The sequence below is a fragment of the Rattus rattus genome, chromosome 6 (assembly GCF_011064425.1).
Source record: "Rattus rattus isolate New Zealand chromosome 6, Rrattus_CSIRO_v1, whole genome shotgun sequence".
In the NCBI taxonomy this organism is placed as follows: Eukaryota; Metazoa; Chordata; class Mammalia; order Rodentia; family Muridae; genus Rattus; species Rattus rattus.
Window position 1 is genome coordinate 74947676 of NC_046159.1, and position 20444 is coordinate 74968119.

The window sequence follows — 20444 nt, forward strand, 5'->3', positions numbered from 1 at the left end:
CGAAGAACTTGATGCAGCTGAGCCCAGCCACTGCTGCACTGGAGCATTTCTGGAGGGCTTATTGCCTCGCATCTATGTCAAATGTCCACTGAAAAGATGCTTTAGCTGGGTAGCTGGCATACACCTGTAGTCTCAGCCCTTGGGAGGCAGAGGCAGGTGGAGCTCTGTGAGTTCAAGGCATGCTCTTTATAGTGAGTTCCAGGACAGTCAACGCTACTTAGTGAGACCATCTTGAACCCAAAAAAAGACCTTGTAAATGTTCTGTGGGGATTCCTTTTGTGAATCAAAGAATGAACTTTTTATATGTAAGTACACTGTATCTGTCTTCAGACACACCAGAAGAGGGCATCAGATCCCATTACAGATGGTTGTGAGCCACCATGTGGTTGCTGGGATTTGAACTCAGGACCTCTGGAAGAGCAGTCAGTTCTCTTAACCTCTGAGCCATCACTCCAGCCCCAAGAATGAACTTTCGTATATTTCAGTTCCCTGTAAAAAGGGAACTCTTTATCCCCTTTTTGAATATATAACGTGGTCTATGCAGAGTATTCAATCCTCAGCCATCTAAGACGGTGTTCTGGGCATCGACTCTGGTCTCTGCACAGGAAGTGCTCATAGACAACCATGGTATCATCACCAGGGGTACAAGAGTGAAAAAGTACCAAGTTAGTGAAGCGCTTTCTGTGGCAGGCTTTATTCACGCTTGGTCCATTTTCTCCAGGCAGTTTTAGGTCACATACATCTTTGATCCAGAAGAGCCCTCTTGGCATATCCATTAGAAAGGATGTTTCATTTCATTTTTTGTTTTTAAAAGACAAAATTTTATTTGACTTGTTTTTTTTATTTTGATTAATTTTGTCCAGAGTCCAAAATAGCAAGCATTTAATTTTGCATATAAGATTCCGAGCCGTGGGGGTGGGGGTGGGGGTGGGGGGGAGGCTAAAATTTCCTATTCCTTCATAGCTCATTTCCTTACTTAAGCACTGTTGTCCATCAGAGTCTATATGTTATCTTACTTGCATACAAGCCGTCACATACTCAGGATAATTTTGGTTCATTTTTATAAAAAGTATTTTCTTATTCGGCATAGGATCCCATATCCTGTTTGTTTTGTTTTGTTTTTTTCTTAGTAACATCTTTATGTTTCTATACATAGGCTTTAATGTCTTGTTGGTTACTTTATTTCAACACAGGATTCTTCCTGAATTATCTTTTTTCGGGATTGGATGATATTGGCCCAGAGTCCAGTTTCAACCCCAGTATGTTCTTTCTAGATTTCATCGTGGTACCGCCATCCAGGTAACTCCTTTTAACTTACTTTGCATGAAAAGGGTGGGCTGAGGAATTGAGCAGGGACACACTGGAGAGCCTGGAAGGGTTGGGCCACTGAGAAATGAAACAGCTACCAAACCAAGCTTGCAGGTAGTGGCCCGAGCACTCTCTGTTACTTGGTTGTCCTAGACATGGATGGTTGTTGTGAACAGACTGAGCTGTGTTATTTTCAGTAAATAGGTTAAGAGGCTAAAGAACATTCATGAAGCCTGTATGTCACCCTGTAGGTATCGTCCCATCAATCGCCTGGGTGACCAGATGTTCACTAATGGCCAGACAGTGAATTTGCAAGCGGTCATGAAGGATGCAGTTTTGATCCGGAAACTTCTGGCAGTGATGGCCCAAGAACAGAAACTGCCCTGTGAGATGACAGAACTCACCATAGACAAGGTCAGAGCTGCCTTGGTGCTGACATAATTTCTCGGTCAAGGACAGGTGTGGTAAGAGCAAGAACACTTGGTTCTAACCCTGTGCGGACACAGATGTTGTGACTGCTGCAAGATGCTGCCTACAGTGGGCAGCACCCCTGGTCGGCAGTGTGACTTGTTGGGACAAGCACAGGCCTGATTATAGATAAATCTAGATAGTGGTTTGGGTTCAGTATCCAATGATCATGCCAGTGGTTTTAGTCTCTTTGACTTCTTGGCCTCATCTCCACTTTACAGTACATGTACTTTATGGTGAGGTTTCACACCTAGGCTGTTCTGTACCACCAACTGCTAATGAAGGGCCAAAGAGTCATCTTCCCTCAGACTCTAAGAATGTGTTTGTAGGCTCAGTAAGGTCTTTAGCAGTACAGCCAGGAAGACGATGTAGAATGGGATTTTCTAGAATAAAACCATCCCCACTGACAATTCCTTAGCCCTTTCTGTGTCAACTCTGTAGTGAACATTGAGCCAAGTTGGGTACTCAGAACACTTGCCAAAGTCACTGCATCCCGGGACTGTGGTCAGGATGTAAATAGAGATGGCTTTCTCTAGCCTTGGACTGGCCTTTCAGACTCCATGCCAGTTGCTCAGACGGTCCTGCTATAAGCCAGGGCTGTCACAACGTGACACCACCATCTCCTGGCACTTAGCTTTGGCTGACTTCTCGATCCTTTGTCTGGTTCTGCTGAACTTTACTGATGAGTCAGTGTGGACATGCTTTTAACAGCGCCTCAGCATGAGACAGTTGCCATCTGCAGGCCATGGTCTAGTATGGAAGACTGAAATCATAGCATAATCAAGCCCAGTGACTAGGAATGAGGATTTTATCTTGGTGACCCTTAGGGGCAGAGACAAGCTTTTGTCAATAGTAACTCCGTCTCTAGGAAAAACAAAACAAAACAAAACAAAACAGTACTGTCTTGATCCCTCTGCAATCTCCCTTTAAGTAATCAGAAATATTCTTGTTTTTCCTATTCGTGGTCATCATTATATTCCCATGGCAGTGGTCTCCCGGGAGCTGTCCCCTAGGGACTAGGGACATACCAGAAGCCAGGGGACTGGGTCTTGTTCATTTCAGTAGCAGTCATGTGGCTGTAAGCAGTGAGTTTGACTAGACAGGCCTCTGCCATCATGCAGGTGGTAAGAAAATCTAATGTTGTCTGCAGGGCTATATGTACCTTCCTAGATGATTCCCTTATTCCTTGGTTATGGTGACAATCCAAATTATCACTGTGACACTCTCATTGTCACCTGTCCTCAGCTTGCACACAGTGTTTTCTCTTTGAACTACTCTATCTCCTAGGCGGTGAAATTCTATCTCCTAGGCCGTATGTAGCCAGATGGGGCCAGTAGGTGGTGCTGTAAGGACCTCTGTATTTCTCTTCCCTGGATAGATAAGAGGAAGAGGCAGGATTAGAATAGAAATAATTTTACATGATTAGGTAAATATTTAAGCTTGAGGATCAGCCAGTAATTTAACCCACTTGGGACTCACATTATAACTGAAGACATACAATATTATATGGCAAACTATTTTTTTTTAATAAATTATTCTACCTGCCTTAAAATAATAGTAATACTATTACTGTTATTATTGGTTTATTATTATTTGGAGACAGGGTCTCATGTAGCCCATGCTGGCCTTTAAGTTACCATATAACCAGGGCTGCCCTTAAACTTCTGACCCCCTGCTGCCACCTTCCAAGTGCTGGGATTGCTGTGTGCACCGTCATAGCCAGTTTCTGTGCTGCTGGAGGTGGAGCCAGGGCTTCCTGCAAGCTAGGTAAACACTCCACTGCACGTTTATGACTTCACTGACTGACGTTTTCCTAAACCTGTAACGTCTGATAGGCCCCTCTGAAGTGGATGCCCACAGGAAGGGCTGCCAAGACTCTCTTGGTTTCGGTAGACTAGACATTAAGAAGCTTAAGATAGGAACCTACTTATGTTTTACATCTTAGTTTAGTTTTAATTTTGGAGATAGGATCTTGCTCTCCTACCTCTACTTCTCAAGTGGCTGGTAATTCCAGGTGTACACTACAGTGCTGCTGTGCTGATGAATTTCGGGTTCATTTTACTACTAAAGAGACAAGCAGGTCCATACATAGTGGGCTGATGTGTACCTGCTGAGACACACTAACAAGTTCAGTTTATCATCCGTCAGCTTCCAGGGCTTTTTTTTTCTTATAAAGATTTAATTATTTATATGAGTACAGTGTACTGTCTCCAGACACACCAGAAGAGGGCATCGGATCCCATTACAGATGAGCAACCATATGGCTGCTGGGAATTAAACTCAGGACCTCTGAAAGAGCAGTCATTGCTCTTAACCAGACCACTGAACCATCTCACCAGCACCTTCCCCTCCCTCCCTTTTTTTGAGTAAACAAGTTTTTCTTCAGTCATTCTTATTTTCTTGGATTTTATCTTCTCAGGAAAATGACTCCTCGGGTGCTATCGACCGGTCCTTTCTGAGTTTGCTTCCAGGACAGTCTCTCACAGATAAACTTTACAATATTTGGATTCGCCTCCAGAGCCACGTCAATATTGTGTTTGACAGTGACATGGACAAACTGATGCTAGAAAAGTACCCTGGCATAAGACAGGTGAGCGTGAGTTGGATTCCCATCCCGTTAGCGAGGGTCAGTAATGAACAGCTGACAACCGGTCTGTATCCCCAGCTCCCATCTGCATGTTTAGAAATAAACACACATTATACACACTGGTTCAGCAGCAAGAAAACAATAATCATAATTGAGTTATTTATTATTCTGGCACTTTTTTGCTGTCTGTAGATCCTCGAGAAGAAGGAAGGCCTGTTCCGGAAGCACATGATGGGAAAGCGAGTGGACTACGCAGCCCGCTCGGTCATCTGCCCAGATATGTACATCAACACCAATGAGATCGGGATTCCCATGGTGTGTGTTTGGGGAGAGGCCTCATCTCTTACTGGTGCTGGGAGATAGGTGTGCCTTAGAGGCCTGGGGACAGAGTGGATGGTAGATCAAGATGGCTCCAGTGGGGATAGTTTGTACTGCCTCACATGTGGAAGGAAGAAGAGCCCATAGGGAAGGAACTTGAGGTACATAATGGTATTGCCATCCTAGAAGACTTTTGCTGCAAAGCACCGGGGAATTCCCAGCAAGTCATTCCACACCGAGTTTCTTGCCAGTCTTAACTAGTCTTTAAACCTTTCTTGTCCAAGTGAGTCCATGAGGGGAGAAGAGGAGGGCGAGGGGATTTCAGTCCCACTTGGGTGTCTGGCAGGGAAAGGGGGAGCCCTCAGAAGGGCAGCAAGGGTACCGTGTGTCTCCGGTTCCCGGAGTGAGCGGCTCACCTGGTTGGTCACCCATTAGTGCTCTTTGGCGAGCCAGCTTCCTTTTCTCACTTCCCCACCAGTTAAAGCCTTGGTGCTCATTAGCAGCTCTCTCTAGCCGACTTCCTCCTTAATGGCCTCGAGGTAAATAATGCGAAGATGGTTTAATTCCCTCTGTGCAGAGTTTCATTTCCTTACACACTGCCCTGCTTCTCTTGGGAGAGCTGGTAATAAGCAGAGCTAAAGTGTTCAGAGTCTTGGGCACAGTTGGCTCCCTGGGAAGAGTCTGCTGTGTCAAGAACAGGCAGAGAAGGCTGTACCCTGTGTTCACTGCCTCGCAGGAACCAGAGGTCTTTGTATTCAGAAGCTGAACTATATACCAAAGGAAGCCAGTCATAATTTCTTAGGTTTGAATCTCTGGGAGGAAAGGCCCAGTAGGCAGAATGTAGAAGCCATCCTGACTCTGACCTCAGTGCCTGGAGTGCACCCAGCTTGGAGGAGACCTTTAGGAAGGTCTTGTCATGTACCTCCATAGCATTCTGATCTTAAGATCTGGGTTTATTTGCTTGTATCCTGACGAGAGACTCTAATGCTGTCCACCCTACTAACTCCCACCTTACCCCAAATTCTCAGAGCCATGCAGGCCTAGGGTTATTATAGGGTAACTAGGAAAAACAGAGTGGGTAAAGCTACTGTCCTCCCCTCCCCCACAGTGCCCCAGAGGTGTTATGGGAACAAGAAGGTGAGATAAAATGAAACTGAGCTAAGCCTGGCAGGGAGCCACACAGCAGGGCTCTGCCTCCTAAAGCTGGGGGCCAAGTGATGGGCACACAGTCAACAAGTCCATTAGTCGCCATAAAGGAGGCAGCAACATGGCAGGGCTCTACACTGCTCCACATAGAGACCTGGAACTTTAACGTCCTGGGTTCTGGGGTCTTTGTGTGTGTGTGTGTGTTGAAGTATCAAGTAAGTAAGTAAACATCAGCGATTCAGAACCTTACTTCACTGTAGAGAACTCACTTGTTTTAGAGCAAGTTTCAGGCCTAGTGTTGACAGAACACCTCATGTTCTCAGGGATCAGGAAATGCAAATCCATTTCCCCTCAAGTGCCACTCTGATGCCATGCCTGGACTCAGTGGAGGTACCTGGGCGGTGATTGGTACCTGCTGGGTTGGGGAGGGGTGTGTTGGCTTTCAAACAAGTGCCCCATACTACTCCATAGGCAGTACTATATTGGCAGACAGCAAATCACCATTTACGTGAAGTTTCAGGTATGCATTTAAGAAAACTAATCAGTAAATTGCCCAGTCTGTTCCCTTAAGAGAGCAAGGGAAGCAAAAGGAAACATGTTGGTCTGCCTGCAGAAAGGCCTTAGCTAAGCAAGACAGCGTCCCACGGTTTAAGAAGAAACCAGGCAGCTCATTTTGTTAGCTTTTGTATTCCTGGAACCTTTGCTGCCCATTCTGAATTTTAACATGCAATCCTTGTTTATAGGTATTTGCCACAAAACTGACTTACCCCCAGCCAGTTACCCCCTGGAACGTGCAGGAACTGAGACAGGCAGTCATCAATGGACCCAATGTGCACCCAGGAGCCTCCATGGTCATCAACGAGGATGGCAGTCGCACAGCCCTGAGCGCAGTGGATGCTACACAGCGGGAAGCTGTGGCCAAACAGCTCCTGACACCGTCCACAGGGGCCCCTAAGCCTCAGGGAGCAAAAGTTGTAAGTGAAATGAGGGTTTGTTCATGATTTCCTAGTTCCCGTCTGGTTCCTACATGCTGAGCAGGGCTAATCAAAGTGTGGAACTCAGATCAGTAGCATCTTCACTGAAACTAAGGAGAGAGATAATTTGGCCAGGGTCCTCACCCCTTAGGTGAATTAGTGTAGCATCTCTGGGATTGGCTAACTGTAATATTCAACAAAGTTCCCAGCCACCTAGAAGGAACTTTGGAGACACCCTTGGCTTGGCCTGGTGACCATTGGTTCCCATTGATTTTTCAGGGCTAACAATAGGCCAGTCTCTTGCCTTTCTTATTTTTGAAGCTCTCCTCAGCTAGAGCAGAGTTAAATTCTGCTCTATGCTGATTTGCTTGATGACAGGGACACCATTCAGACCATTCAGAGCACCAATTTTATTCTTTGTTAGGTTAGTACATTGTCAGATTTTTTGCTAGGAGCTATGTGAGGGATTCAAGAAGCAGCAAGGTATATCTTGCTTAACTTTGATGGGGCCAGGCAAATGTACAATAATCTTTGTGTTCACTCAACTCAACGAGTTGCCGCGAGGAGAAAAGTGTCAAGAGGAATATGCAGTGAGGAGTCAGTAGTACTGAGTCCTGCTCAGTGGTGATGAGTATCGAGTGCTTCTGTGTGCTCAGGCTTTGCAAGGACATGACCCTGGCAGGGATTGCCAATGAGCGAATGTGATCTGTGAGCCCGGAAGTGAGTCCTCAAGGGCTGCAGGGGAATTATGGATAACAGTCACGTTGCAGAGGGAGCACCAGGGACATTTTCATCATAGAGATAGGTAAGAAGAGATAAATATGATGTCATAGGAGAGAAGAGGGGTATCAGTGAAAGAGGTACAATGTTTAGCCCTTCTAAATTTGAGTTGACAGCAGACAAAATAAGAGCCCATTCCTGTAAAAACTAGAAGTGTGAGGCTTAGATGGAGGGGTCATAGAACTAAGAAAAAGCTATCCGAATGTTAATCTCATAAAGACTATAATGAGAGAAGCTGAGGTCCTCGGAGTACAAAACGTGGGAGCAGTTGGGAAGTTAGGGAGTGATGGGGCTGGCTGATAGGTTTTGTGTCCACACTTGTTTCTTGTGTGTAGTTATGGTGTTCTTTATAGTCATGAGGAAGAAGCAGTTTTCAGAGCCTTTAACTGGGGAAATGGACAGTAAGTAGCTAGGGCATTTGAAAATAAATCAGAAATGATCTGACGTTATTGGGGGATAAAGATAAAGCAGAGGCTTATTGGTCTGCTTTTTTCATGTGGCCTGATTACTTCCATGGTCTCAGGTGGGGATGGGCAAAGGGTGGGACAGGAGCTCCACTGAGGGGGAGCGCCCTGCTGCAGTGTGCGGGGCAGTTCTCATGAAGCCAGTGAGAGAGTCCCTGAGTAGCAGTGAGGGTGTGTGAGCGTTTGTTCTTTATCTTCCAACTTTGGCTCAAATCCTTAGCCAGCTCGTAAGGCTACCTGTTGATTCATGTTCTTCACTGGCCTCTCACCCCATCATCTGTGCAGCTGGCCCCATCTCCTTTCCAGGTTTGCATATGCTGTTTCTCTGCCCTCCTTGAGACTCTGTAGCTGAATCCTGCCGGTCCTTCAAGTCTCAGCCCAGCCCTCTTTTCCCTAGGGTCAGAGTCACTGTTTCAGCCTTAATTGGTCTTACAGGCTCTTGTGATGACTCAGCTCTTACTGTATAGTGTGAAAGCAAGTGCAGACAAATGGTCGTGCATCCAAAAACATTGACAAAACTTGGTAGCCAGGCTGCAGATTTTACCACTCCCGAAAATCATGTTAGGAACCCGATGTGTTTCCCCAGCACACAGTGTGCACCCTCCCTCATCTCTATCCCTGCTTCTTGCTCTCACTGCATCACATCATCCCTGTGTGTGCACCCATCTCCCTGAGTTCCCCATCGCTGTGCAAAGACAGGAAACACAACTGACTGTCCCATCAGGTCCTGGGTCTCAGGATGGCAGCTTTGATGTCAGAATGTCACTACTGTATGTACATATAGGATACTTCGATTTCGGCATGCATGCACTTCTAATTTCTTATTTTTTAATAGAAGATCTGGGAGAGGTGAATGGGGAAGGAAACTAAAGATTAACTTAAAGGTTAGGTCAGAGGGGAAGGAGTTGGCAGAAAGATCATTTTCTCAGTGACAAGGGTAACCTCTACTTTTTCCCCTGGGCCTCAACAAAAAGGAAGTGGTCAGGATAGCCTAGGCTTGTTTCTCTGCCTCGATGCCTGAGCAGCCTCTGGCCCCATGCCTGCCCCAGCAAACTAACCTGGGCACTGGGACACACTTAATTTTCACCACAGTATTTATTTAGTGACAAGAGGAAGGAAAGGCCTTGGGTTTGGGTTGGCAAGGGCGGGCCCTGCACTCCCAGACTTCTGTTTGGATTGGTGAGTATCTGGCAGACTGGCCTACATCTTCCCCGCTGCCGTGAAGTAACTGCATTCAGACTCTAGGCCCAGCCTGGGCCAGATCAGGCCAACTTTTCCCTTGAGACGCTAAGGAAAGAAAACCTCAGGCTGTGTGACGCACTGAGCAGCCAGTGCCTTAGGCAGATGCTCATGGGCCTCCTCAGAGCTCGGGTCTCCTTGGAAACACATGGAGGACTTGGCTGTGGGGGTAGGAAGGTTGAATTCCTCAGAAAGCAAAAGTACAGACTCTGCTCTTAGGGCTGCTAACCTGTTCCACCTGAGAGAGAGAGAACTTTGAGGAAAACTGACAATGACTGTGGGAGAAGGGGGAAAATCTCTTCACAGCCTGAAGCCCAGCTGACAGGCTCACCTTAGCCAGCTTCCCAGGGTGCCCACGGGTGGGCCACAGAAGGATGCAAGACCTATTTCCTCTTGCCTCTTAACTGCTGCGACACAGGGGACCTGAGGAGGAGAGATGATTGCCAAGGGGCCATATCCTCCGGGGCACCTTACCTTATGCAGTGGTTTTTTTAAAAAACTGTCCTTGTGGTTTGTAAAGTCAGCTTTGAGGGAAAGGTATTCTGTGAAAGGAGCATGACAGGCTGGGTTTGAAAGGGGAAAGTAGGATCAGTGTTTGTCTTGAAAGGTAAAATGTCTTGTGCTTTTTTATTCTTTAAAATTTGTATCTTCTGGTTTTCTCCCTTCAGTAAGCATATTTTTTTTTTGTGTGTGTTTTTGTGTGTGTGTGTGTGTGTGTGTGTGTGTGTGTGTGTGTGTGTGTGAGAGAGAGAGAGAGAGAGAGAGAGAGAGAGAGAGAGAGAGAGAGAGAGATTTGCTTTCTTACTGCATTTATTTATTTGGGAAGAAGTCAGGGACTACCCCTGCATGTGTGTGGAATCAGGATAATTTCTCCAACTTCCATCATGTGGTTCTCTCCTTTTGTCATGTGGGTCCCAGGGATTGAAGTCAGGCATCAGGCTGGGAAGAAAGTGCCATTACCCACTGAGTCATCTCTGGCAGGCAGGGGCAGGAGCAACATAAGTTTGAGACTAACTTGGACAACACAACAAGACACTATTTACAAAAACACGCGGAAGTAATATGCATTCTAGTATGAACAGTACTAAGATCTGGGGTGATTAAGGTATTACAAGTGCCTTCACACCTTTCCTTTTAAGTCCGTGCCCCAGACTAGCAGTGAGGACCCACACGCCTTTTCCTGTGTGCAGCTGTCCTAGACACGGCCAAGTTGATTTCCAGTCGTTGCGCCCGTCTCCTTACTGGGATTTTGGTTTTGTTAATTCTTGTAGCATCACACTAGACTGGTATTGGTCTGATTTAACCTCTGCAGTCACTGTGGCACTCTGTCATATATGTACACTGGAATTTACTGCCATCTTTGTGAGACAGTTAGGATATTTCTACTTTTTTGCCATTGTAAGCCAGGCTGCATAAACATACATTCTTTTTGCTTACCTTGGTGCTTTTTTCCCTTCTGAAAGGCTAAGAGGAAATGTTTTAAATGTCACAAGGGATATTTTCAGATCGTTTCCCCCAAGATTCTGGCAGTTTTTAATTTTTATACTTGTTTTGAATTTTCGAAGTGCAGTATGTTTTCAGGGGTCACTGAGATTCAAAAGCCTTGTCTTCCAGCCCTGGCTGTGCTGGGAGAAGCTGGACTGATTCTAAGCTGTGGGATTCATGTATGACCTTGGGGGGATTTGAGAAGCCTGACAAGTTCAGATCTGCGCAAACATTCAGTCTTGGAATTTTATCTGTTTCTTCGTTAACTCTGAGAGAGGAGTCCAGGGCTCTGGAAGGCTTCATATTCTGAGGGTAGTGCATACTGCACGGGCACCTGTGGTCAGCCATGTTTGCTCCTTATGCCTCTGCGCCTAGAAGCAGAATTGGAGCTGAGAGGCCAAGAGCAGAGGGCTAGCAAGTGTTTCTCAGAGTTTCTAGAGCTCTTTTCTAGATTATTTAGTTAACTAGAACATGAGCCATGCAGAGCTCACCCAGGTGACGTGTGGTAAGCCCATGGACGGATCAGTGGTCCCTCAAAGTTCCCACTGGTCCTCACCTGCCCTCCATTCTGCCCCAGGTGTGCCGGCATGTGAAGAATGGGGACATTCTCCTCCTGAACCGACAGCCCACCTTGCACAGGCCCTCCATCCAGGCCCACCGTGCCCACATTCTGCCTGAGGAAAAAGTCCTGCGCCTTCACTATGCCAACTGCAAGGCCTACAATGCTGACTTCGATGGAGACGAGATGAATGCCCACTTCCCCCAGAGCGAGCTGGGCCGAGCTGAAGCCTATGTCCTGGCCTGCACTGACCAGCAGTATCTCGTTCCCAAGGTCAGTGACCTTTGAGACCATGCCATAGTCATCACCAGCAGGACCTTGGCGTGGCTGGGCAGCTCTAGGACAGGAGTGTGTGGAACCGGAGGTCCTGGGTTTTTCAGCTCTTAGTGTCTAAGATCAGAGAAGCGTTTTTGTCTTGTTGTGACTTAAAACCTTAGGAGAAAACCTGGGGCAGCCATCCTACAGAGCCAGATTTGGTAGTTGAATAATAGCATTTAGTTCCAGACTTGGTGCATTCTCTAACTTGCTGGTCTGGCAAACTTTCACATGCAAGATATGAAGACTCACGGAAGACTGAGTCTTTAGCTATGACGATCCAAGGTTTGGGAGTTTGTCTGTTGGTTGGCTAGTCTTATTTTTATAATTTTCACTTTTATATTGAAATTTAATTACATCCTGTCTTACCTCCAAACCTTCCCATACCTCCTCAATTATATGGCTTTTTATTTAGTTATTGTTATACACACTTCCGTGTGCACATACAGATACACATACGTGTAGATGTTTATGCATTTTACACACACATACACAGAGAGATATGTCAGTTGGGACTGGGTTCTCTTCATTTTGACCAGTTGTGGTTTTCTTTGACGGGGTGAAAGGGTATTTAGAATACAGTTAAGAAGTTGCTAATTTAACGGTGTCAGTAGCACAGCGCTCCCAGGTAGTTAGCTAGGGGCCTAGTACCAGACATGATCTTCCTTCTCTTGAGTGGGCTGTGAGTTACTGCTCAGACTTAAGTGTGCCATTGCTTCCTCACAGGTACCTTGCCGTGAGGGTCACTATTGTCATTCACAGACATCAGCTGAGCAGGCTGTTAGTGGCCTCCCTCCCTCAGTAGCTTGCAGAACACCTGTGAACACTGGTCCTCAGGGAGGAGGCTTTTGGGTCAGATCTAGCTTAGATCCTCTGAGCCCTGTGACTGAAGTGCAGGATGTCTTGGCAATAGAGAGCTGAGTTCAACCTTTGGGAGACAGTCGGGGGCAGCCTCAGTAGTTTATATTTGAGGGATGGTCTCTTGGACTCCCATGACAAACAGCTCAAAGGGGAGTTTTTCATGCCTGCTTTTTTCTAAATAATCTATGGCATATGGGGGGGGGTATTGTCAGCCCAAATAGATAACTTCATTTAAGTTATATGTGTGTATGCATACATACAGACTTAAATGTATCATGTAATTTTAGATAAATAAAAAATAGTGTGATTCCTTATGACTTTTTTGGGTATCCTCTCTTTCCTGCTATCTTGGTCTTACTTCCCCATTTCCAAGTCTGAATTTTAAAAGGCAGCTTAATCCCAGGGTTCCAGATGAGATTCCCCCTATATCTCATGAAGATGTGTCTTTGAATTCCTCCTTTTCTCTCCAAGGCTGTTCCTCATGGGTAACCTCAGGTAGTCAGAGCTGTCTAAGTGGACATAGGGGACATAGTGTCTAGTGTCTAGTGGACATATTGCCCTTGGCCAACTGACATGTTTACTAAAATTTCAGAAGTCTGAATTAATGGGTGCTTATGGGAAGAACACAGCAAAGAAAGCCAGACTGAGGAGAAAGGGCTGAGTATAATTCTTCTACCTGCTCAAAGGGCTGAGGCCTTTGCAGGCTGTACAGTTTCTTGGCAGTGATACAGCATTCGTTTGGAATGTGGTAGGATCTGAAAAGACTAGAAATAGTGATGGAAACCACAGGCACCACTTCCCAAGTGTGTTTTCTTTGCCAGGCACTGCAGAGCGCTTTGGAGGCTTCCTATACCTCTAATGTCTGCACTTGCCTGAGGTCACTGAAGTAGGAGGGAGGGAAAGCAGCTTCCCGGTCCTTGTGGTGTTGGCTGTGCTATAGAGAGGGACAGCATGGTCCCAGGGCATGCTAGAAGCCACCCAGCAGTGCCCAGCACAGTCTGCTCCTTAGATCTTGGCCATCCACTCTGTCACCCTGACGTACCACTGTGCCTTTACCTCGTGCCAGTTTGTGCCTAACTTTGCTTTTTCTGCCTACATTAGTAGGCTACTGGTTACCAGAAAGACTATAAATATAGAAGGGGTTCTGAGCCCACTAGGCTGTTTGGGAATTAGAAAACATAATTTGCTAACATGAAAATTGGTTCTTTACCTTTTCATATAATAACAACAATGGTGAAAATAGTAGTAATAACAGTAGTAGTAGCTGTGGTAGTGATCAGAAGCCATAATACACTGACCAGGCCCTGGGCCTCAAGCATCCCCCTTTCCCCCAGCAGCCATTTGCAAACATTTTCATTCACAATGGCCTTAGAAGTAGGTGCTATGTACAGGTGAAGGAACACCAAGAAAGTAAGTTGTCAGCCAGTGATGAGGCCAAGACTCAAACCTCTGAGTCCTTAGCCATACTTGATGGTAGGGCTAACCTGGGCCTAGGAGGGCCTTGTGGCAGAACATGACACCATGTCAAAAGTTAAGATTGTGGTCAGTTTTATTTATTTTAATCTTAAATGCCAAAAGGCAAATGCAGCATCTTTGGTGGCAGTGCACTCAGAGCAATAAGCTGTCGAGGAGGCTGTGGCTAACAGGAAAGGGACGTTCGGGGGCTTTGGAGACTTTTCTTCCTTCCTTTTCTCTCTGTTGGTCAAATAAAACAAAAACAGGAACAAAGATCCAAACTAATAACCTAAAATACACACACACACACACACACACACACACACACACACACACCACGCACGCACGCGCACACAAACACACGAGTCTCCTGGGCATGGGGCCTGCCCTGGAGTATGGTTGATTTACTCAGTGTCACTAGGGAAGATAGATTTTTTTTTTTTTTTTTTTTTTTTTTTTGTTAGTAACTTGAAGTTTTCATTAAAATGGCTGCATGAGCCACCTGTCCTGCCTTACCTTTAAGGCACCTTTTCAGCCCATCTCTAAGAAGTCTGAGTTCTCGTAGACTGGTCATTACTGTGAGTGTTCATAGACTGGTCATTACTGTGAGTGTTCATAGACTGGTCATTACTGTGAGTTCTCGTAGACTGGTCATTGCTGTGAGTTCTCATAGACTGGTCATTACTGTGAGTTCTCGTAGACTGGTCATTACTGTGAGTGTTCATCTCATAGACTGGTCATTACTGTGAGTTTTCGTAGACTGGTCATTACTGTGAGTGTTCATAGACTGGTCATTACTGTGAGTTCTCGTAGACTGGTCATTGCTGTGAGTCGTAGACTGGTCATTGCTGTGAGTTCTCGTAGACTGGTCATTACTGTGAGTGTTCATAGACTGGTCATTACTGTGAGTTCTCATGAGACTGGTCATTACTGTGAGTTCATAGACTGGTCATTACTGTGAGTTTCGTAGACTGGTCATTACTGTTGTTCTGTGAGAGTTCTTGTAGACTGGTCATTGCTGTGAATAGACTGGTCATTACTGTGAGTGTTCATAGACTGGTCATTGAGTTGTGAGACTGTTCTCATAGACTGGTCATTACTGTGAGTTCATTACTGTGAGTTCGTAGACTGGTCATTACTGTGAGTGTTCATAGACTGGTCATTACTGTGAGTTCTCGTAGACTGGTCATTGCTGTGAGTTCTTGTACTGACTGGTCATTACTGTGAGTTCTCGTAGACTGGTCATTACTGTGAGTGTTCATAGACTGGTCATTACTGTGAGTTCTTGTAGACTGGTCATTACTGTGAGTTCTCGTAGACTGGTCATTACTGTGAGTGTTCATAGACTGGTCATTACTGTGAGTTCTCGTAGACTGGTCATTGCTGTGAGTTCTCGTAGACTGGTCATTACTGTGAGTGTTCGTAGACTGGTCATTACTGTGAGTTCTCGTAGACTGGTCATTGCTGTGAGTTCTCGTAGACTGGTCATTGCTGTGAGTTCTCGTAGACTGGTCATTGCTGTGAGTTCTCGCAGACTGGTCATTACTGTGAGTTCTCGTAGACTGGTCATTGCTGTGAGTTCTTGTAGACTGGTCATTGCTGTGAGTTCTCGTAGGCTGGTCATTGCTGTTGCTGGACCGTTTGACAAGAATGTTTTCATTCCGGCTCTTCCAACAGTGAGTTGTGAGGTCCTGAGCCCCTCGCTGTGAAACATAGCTGTAATATGACAGTTGGATGATAATGCTCATTGAGCTCTGTTCTCGATTTAATCTCAGATTCCTGTAAACACGGAAACATTTTAAGAAACTGCTTACAGAATGTCAATGAGTGTAGCTATTTTTACTTTGATTTGCCTGTATTGTCATGAACACAGACCTGACAGATAAGGTCTGGGACACTGGGGATTACAAAGACTGAAAATGTCAAATGAAATTAATGTGGCCACTGAACCTGGGGTTTTTATAAAAGCCCATGTTTTGGCCTTAGGTGGGTAATACCTTCATTTGAACTCACCCTGAACCTCATGCTGTATTCTGAAAACACACTAGTAAAGGACATTCTTTCCCAATAGAGTCAAACACATCAAGGCCCTTCCCTGGCCCTATAAGACCCCTGAGCCCTTAAATTCTTCTTCCTGCCTGAGTCCATCATCACTGCAACATTCTCAGATACAGTGTGAGCGCCCCTCCGCAGTCTGCACTGCCACTAAGATGCAGTGTGAGCGCCCCTCCACAGTCTGCACTGCCACTCAGATGCAGTGTGGGCGCCCCTCTGCAGTCTGCACTGCCACTCAGATGCAGTGTGAGCGCCCCTCCACAGTCTGCACTGCCACTAAGATGCAGTGTGAGCGCCCCTCCACAGTCTGCACTGCCACTAAGATGCAGTGTGAGCGCCCCTCCACAGTCTGCACTGCCACTCAGATGCAGTGTGGGCGCCCCTCTGCAGTCTGCACTGCCACTCAGATGCAGTGTGAGCGCCCCTCCACAGTCTGTACTGCCACTCAGATGCAGTGTGAGCGCCCCTCCGCAGTCTGCACTGTGGTCCTATGTTCAAGTCAGCATTGTTTCCTCGATGGCTTCTCCTAAGTAGGCCAATGATCTGCCTACTTAGGCACACAGTAGGCTCTCAGTAAATATTTGTTACATGGATGAATGATTTACAGAAGTTCAAGACCAGAAATGTGTGAAAACACAAAAGCATAAAACCGAGCTACAAAACCAAGAACACGACTGACAACAGCCAGACCAAACGTAGGCATAAATGCCAAAAATCTGCCGAGTAACTAGAACCAGATGTGATTAAATAAGGAAGGCCTGTGGAACTGGATGAGTTTGAAACACATTTGCCTTAAGATAGAAGATAGTTGGCAAAAGTTGAGGCCAGAAGTAAGTCCTGGTCATGTGATTTGTGAGGTGGTCTGTTTGTGAGTGAGGGTATGGAGCGGAGAGTCTAGGCTTCGTGTGAGCACTCTTGGTAGGCTCACCTCCAAGCAGATGGTTAGATGGAAGAATTTGACTTTAAGTTCGTCTTTACTTTCCTTGTCGTTTTGATTTGCAGGATGGCCAGCCCTTGGCAGGACTGATTCAGGATCACATGGTGTCGGGTGCAAACATGACCATTCGGGGATGCTTTTTCACCCGGGAACAGTACATGGAGCTGGTGTACCGAGGGCTCACAGACAAAGTGGGACGCGTGAAGCTCTTTCCTCCTGCCATCCTGAAGCCCTTCCCGCTGTGGACAGGAAAGCAGGTAGTTGGGAGAATAGCAGCCAGTGTCTATTTTAAAAGGAAACAAATCACTTATCTAACAGTTTCAATTCCAAGAGATCCTAGAGCAGAGACAGAAAAATCTCTAATTATGAAATAATGTGACTTTCCTTTTGGGTTGCAGCCCCAAGGCTGGGAAAGCTCAAAGGTGAATCTACTAAGAACAGGTTGCATGGCTTCTGTGTATTGACTCTAACATAACTTGCTGCCTAACTTGATTCAGATATAGTGCTAATGGCAATGGCGTTGCATCTCTACTGATAAGGTTCATTGAGAAGTACCAAGGGCCTTGCTGAGTTCTTTACACTTGGGTTTTTTGTTTGTTTGTTTTTTGTTTTGTTTTGTTTTGTTTTGTTTTAGTGCATAAATCCAACCTTTTCTCTTTAGATGATAATGCTGAGACTGAATGTTAAATTACACATTCAAGGTTATTAGAGACAGAACTGGAATTCAAACCCAGGATTTTATTAATGCCCAAAGTAACCATATAATAGTATAAGTGGAAATCAAGTAATGAAATACACTACAGCATATCTTTCTGTTGCCTGGGTCTCCAAATTCAGCTTCAAGAGTCTTGACTTTTGTCTGTAAGAAGTGGGTTTGAATTAGTCTCTGCAGCCTCCTCCAGTACTATAATTCTTTCAAGTCTGTGAACCTGGGATTTGGCGAGTTCTAGTTAAGGTTTAAAGTCAGTGTTTTATGAATGTAGCAATCCATTTTGTCACTGTAACAAAGTACCTTATGTGAAGAAGAGTTTATTTTCTGCCAGGGTTTCAGAGCTTGCCATTTTGGCCACTTGACTTTGTGCTTCTGGACCTTGGTGTGTGAGTCAGGTCATTATGGTAGGGAGCATGTGGTAGAACAGGGACTGAAAGAGGGCAGGAGACAGAAAAAGAACCAAGAAGCAAGGAAAAGACAGACCCTTCAGAGGCATGGTCCAGTGGCACAGTTCCATAAACTCCTCAGCGGCTTAGCCCAGTGACGGTGTTAGCACTCTCAAAATCCAGCCACCAGCTAGCAGCGAAGCCTTCAACACAAGGGCTTTGAAAGAATAGTTCCTTTTAAATTGTTAGAGCCACTCAGCTTGCCTTGCTAATATTTTGTTTAGAATGGATGTTACTTTTCTCACCACTGTGCCAGTAGACTTGACGTGACAGGAACTTGAGGGGCTGCATTGCATGCACAACCAGGAAGCAGAGAGACAGGAACCTAATACTGGTGCTCAGCTCACTTTTACTTAGACTGAGACAGTCTCCACATTCAGGGGTGACTCTCCTCAGTCAGACTGTCCTAGGAATACCCTCAGACACCCCCAGAGTTGTGTTTCCTCAGTGAGTCTAAATCCCATCAAGGTTACAGTGAAGATTCACAATCACAAATCACAACGAAAATGCTTTACTTTAGTGTGTGTGAGAGTGAGTGTGAGTGTGTGTGTGTGAGAGAGAGAGTGTGTGTGTGTGAGAGAGAGAGAGAGCGTGTGTGTGTGTGTGTGTGTGTGTGAGAGAGAGAGAGAGAGAGAGAGTGTGAATGTGTGAATGTGTGTGTGTGTGTGTGTGTGTGTGTGTGTGTGTGTGTGTGTGTGTGTGTACAGGTGCTATGGCATTCATGTAGAAGTCAGAGAACAACTTTCGAGAGTCAGTTCTCTCCTTCCTTAGAAGGGCCTAGTGAGTGAACCTGGTTGTCAGGTTTATACAGCAAATGCCTTTGCCTACAGCCATCTTGTTGGCTCCCAAGTACTTTTTAAGCAGATTATGGGATCTTGGTCTCTTAGGGCATTCTCTTCTCTATGCCCTGTCTGTCTGTCTGTCTGTCTCCGCTCAGGATGTGGTAATTTTGTTTCTTCTCACTTTCCTTCTCACTCACCCCAACCAGAAGCTCAGCTTTCTCATTCACTCTAGATTTCACTTTAGATTGCTTTTATAAATGGTTTATTAATTTTTGTATTTTTATGATTTTATAAAAGTACAATTTTTGTATTTGTCCTTAATAAACTTAGTTGTTAGGTCTGCCTTTCACATTATTTTTCATTGAAGAAATAATAGAGGTTTGTTGCTCAACAGAAATACAAAAACATAAAAGGAAAATTTCCCTCCCTCTCCATGTCCATAGTCACTATACATACATAGTCTTCCAGAAATAAGAACAGGACATTATAGCATCCTTAGAGCGTCCTCAGGGCTGCTCAGAACCTGTGAACCCTGATGAAGGTCTACAATTTTTAAAAATACTCATTTATATATAGTTTATGTATATGGACATTTCATCTGCATATCTGTCTGTAAATCATGTGCATGCCTGGGGCCCTTAGAGGCCAGAAGATGTGTCAGATCCCGAAACTGAAGTTACTTAGCGTTATTAGGCACTCTGTAGGTGTCGGGAGCCAAGCCTGGGTCCTCTGGAAGAACAGCTAATGATCTTAACCACTGAGCCATCTCTTTGCACCCGTACCCCTATTTTTGTGTCCTGCTATGTAGTCCAGGCTGGCTTTGAACTTGGGTTAGTTCTGCCAACATGTGTTTAAAGTCACCCCTCCAGCTGACGTCAGGAACCTGAGGCATGCACCCTCCTTCCTCAGTACGAACCACTCACTTTTGTTTAGTTGACTGAGCCCCCGTCCTTTGAAGGACAGTTTGTTTATCAGTCCTTTTCTTAATCCAGTTTTTATTGGACACTTGTTTTATGTTGTATTCAACCCCCTTTTCAGTTGTCACCCTACTATTTGTACATAATTACGCTGCAGAGGCACACTGTGGTGTTTCCATTCATGAATGCAATGTATAATGATCAGATATGGATAGCTGGAACCTCTGTCACCTTAAATGTTGACTATTTCTTCATGATGGGAACTTGCCAAGTCCTCTGTAGCAGCTTTCTGAAATGTGCAGTTATTGGCATCCAGGTATCCTGCTAACGTGAGAGTTACACTTTGTTAAGCAGCCCCCTTGAACCTGTTAACCACCCTGTCTCCAGCCCCTTCTCAGCTACTCATAGTTTCTTTTCTAATTTGAGCTTCTCTGAGGTCAGCTTTAAAGCATACAGTATCTGCTTTCTGTGGTGTGAGTATGTTGGAGTAGCACATACTATCTCTCAGGCTCATCTCTTGCTACAAATGAGGTTTCATTGTTTTTAATGCCTGACTAGTATTCCCCTGAGGGTATCACCGCCTGCTCTTAGCCGTTTCTTTATAGCTGGATGGCTAGGTTGGTTCTGTGTCTTGTC

At 45.5% G+C, this 20444-nt stretch overlaps 1 protein-coding gene across 1 annotated transcript in view; it reads left to right on the forward strand.

Moving 5' to 3' along the window:
- Nucleotides 1–20444, forward strand: part of Polr1a (RNA polymerase I subunit A) — a 63709-nt gene that overhangs the window by 13538 nt on the left and 29727 nt on the right. The window contains exons 8-14 of the mRNA XM_032906363.1: nt 1194–1299; nt 1560–1722; nt 4196–4366; nt 4556–4678; nt 6571–6801; nt 11347–11601; nt 17017–17208. Of these exons, the coding sequence (XP_032762254.1) occupies nt 1194–1299; nt 1560–1722; nt 4196–4366; nt 4556–4678; nt 6571–6801; nt 11347–11601; nt 17017–17208 (1241 nt within the window). The remainder of the gene's footprint in view (nt 1–1193; nt 1300–1559; nt 1723–4195; nt 4367–4555; nt 4679–6570; nt 6802–11346; nt 11602–17016; nt 17209–20444) is intronic.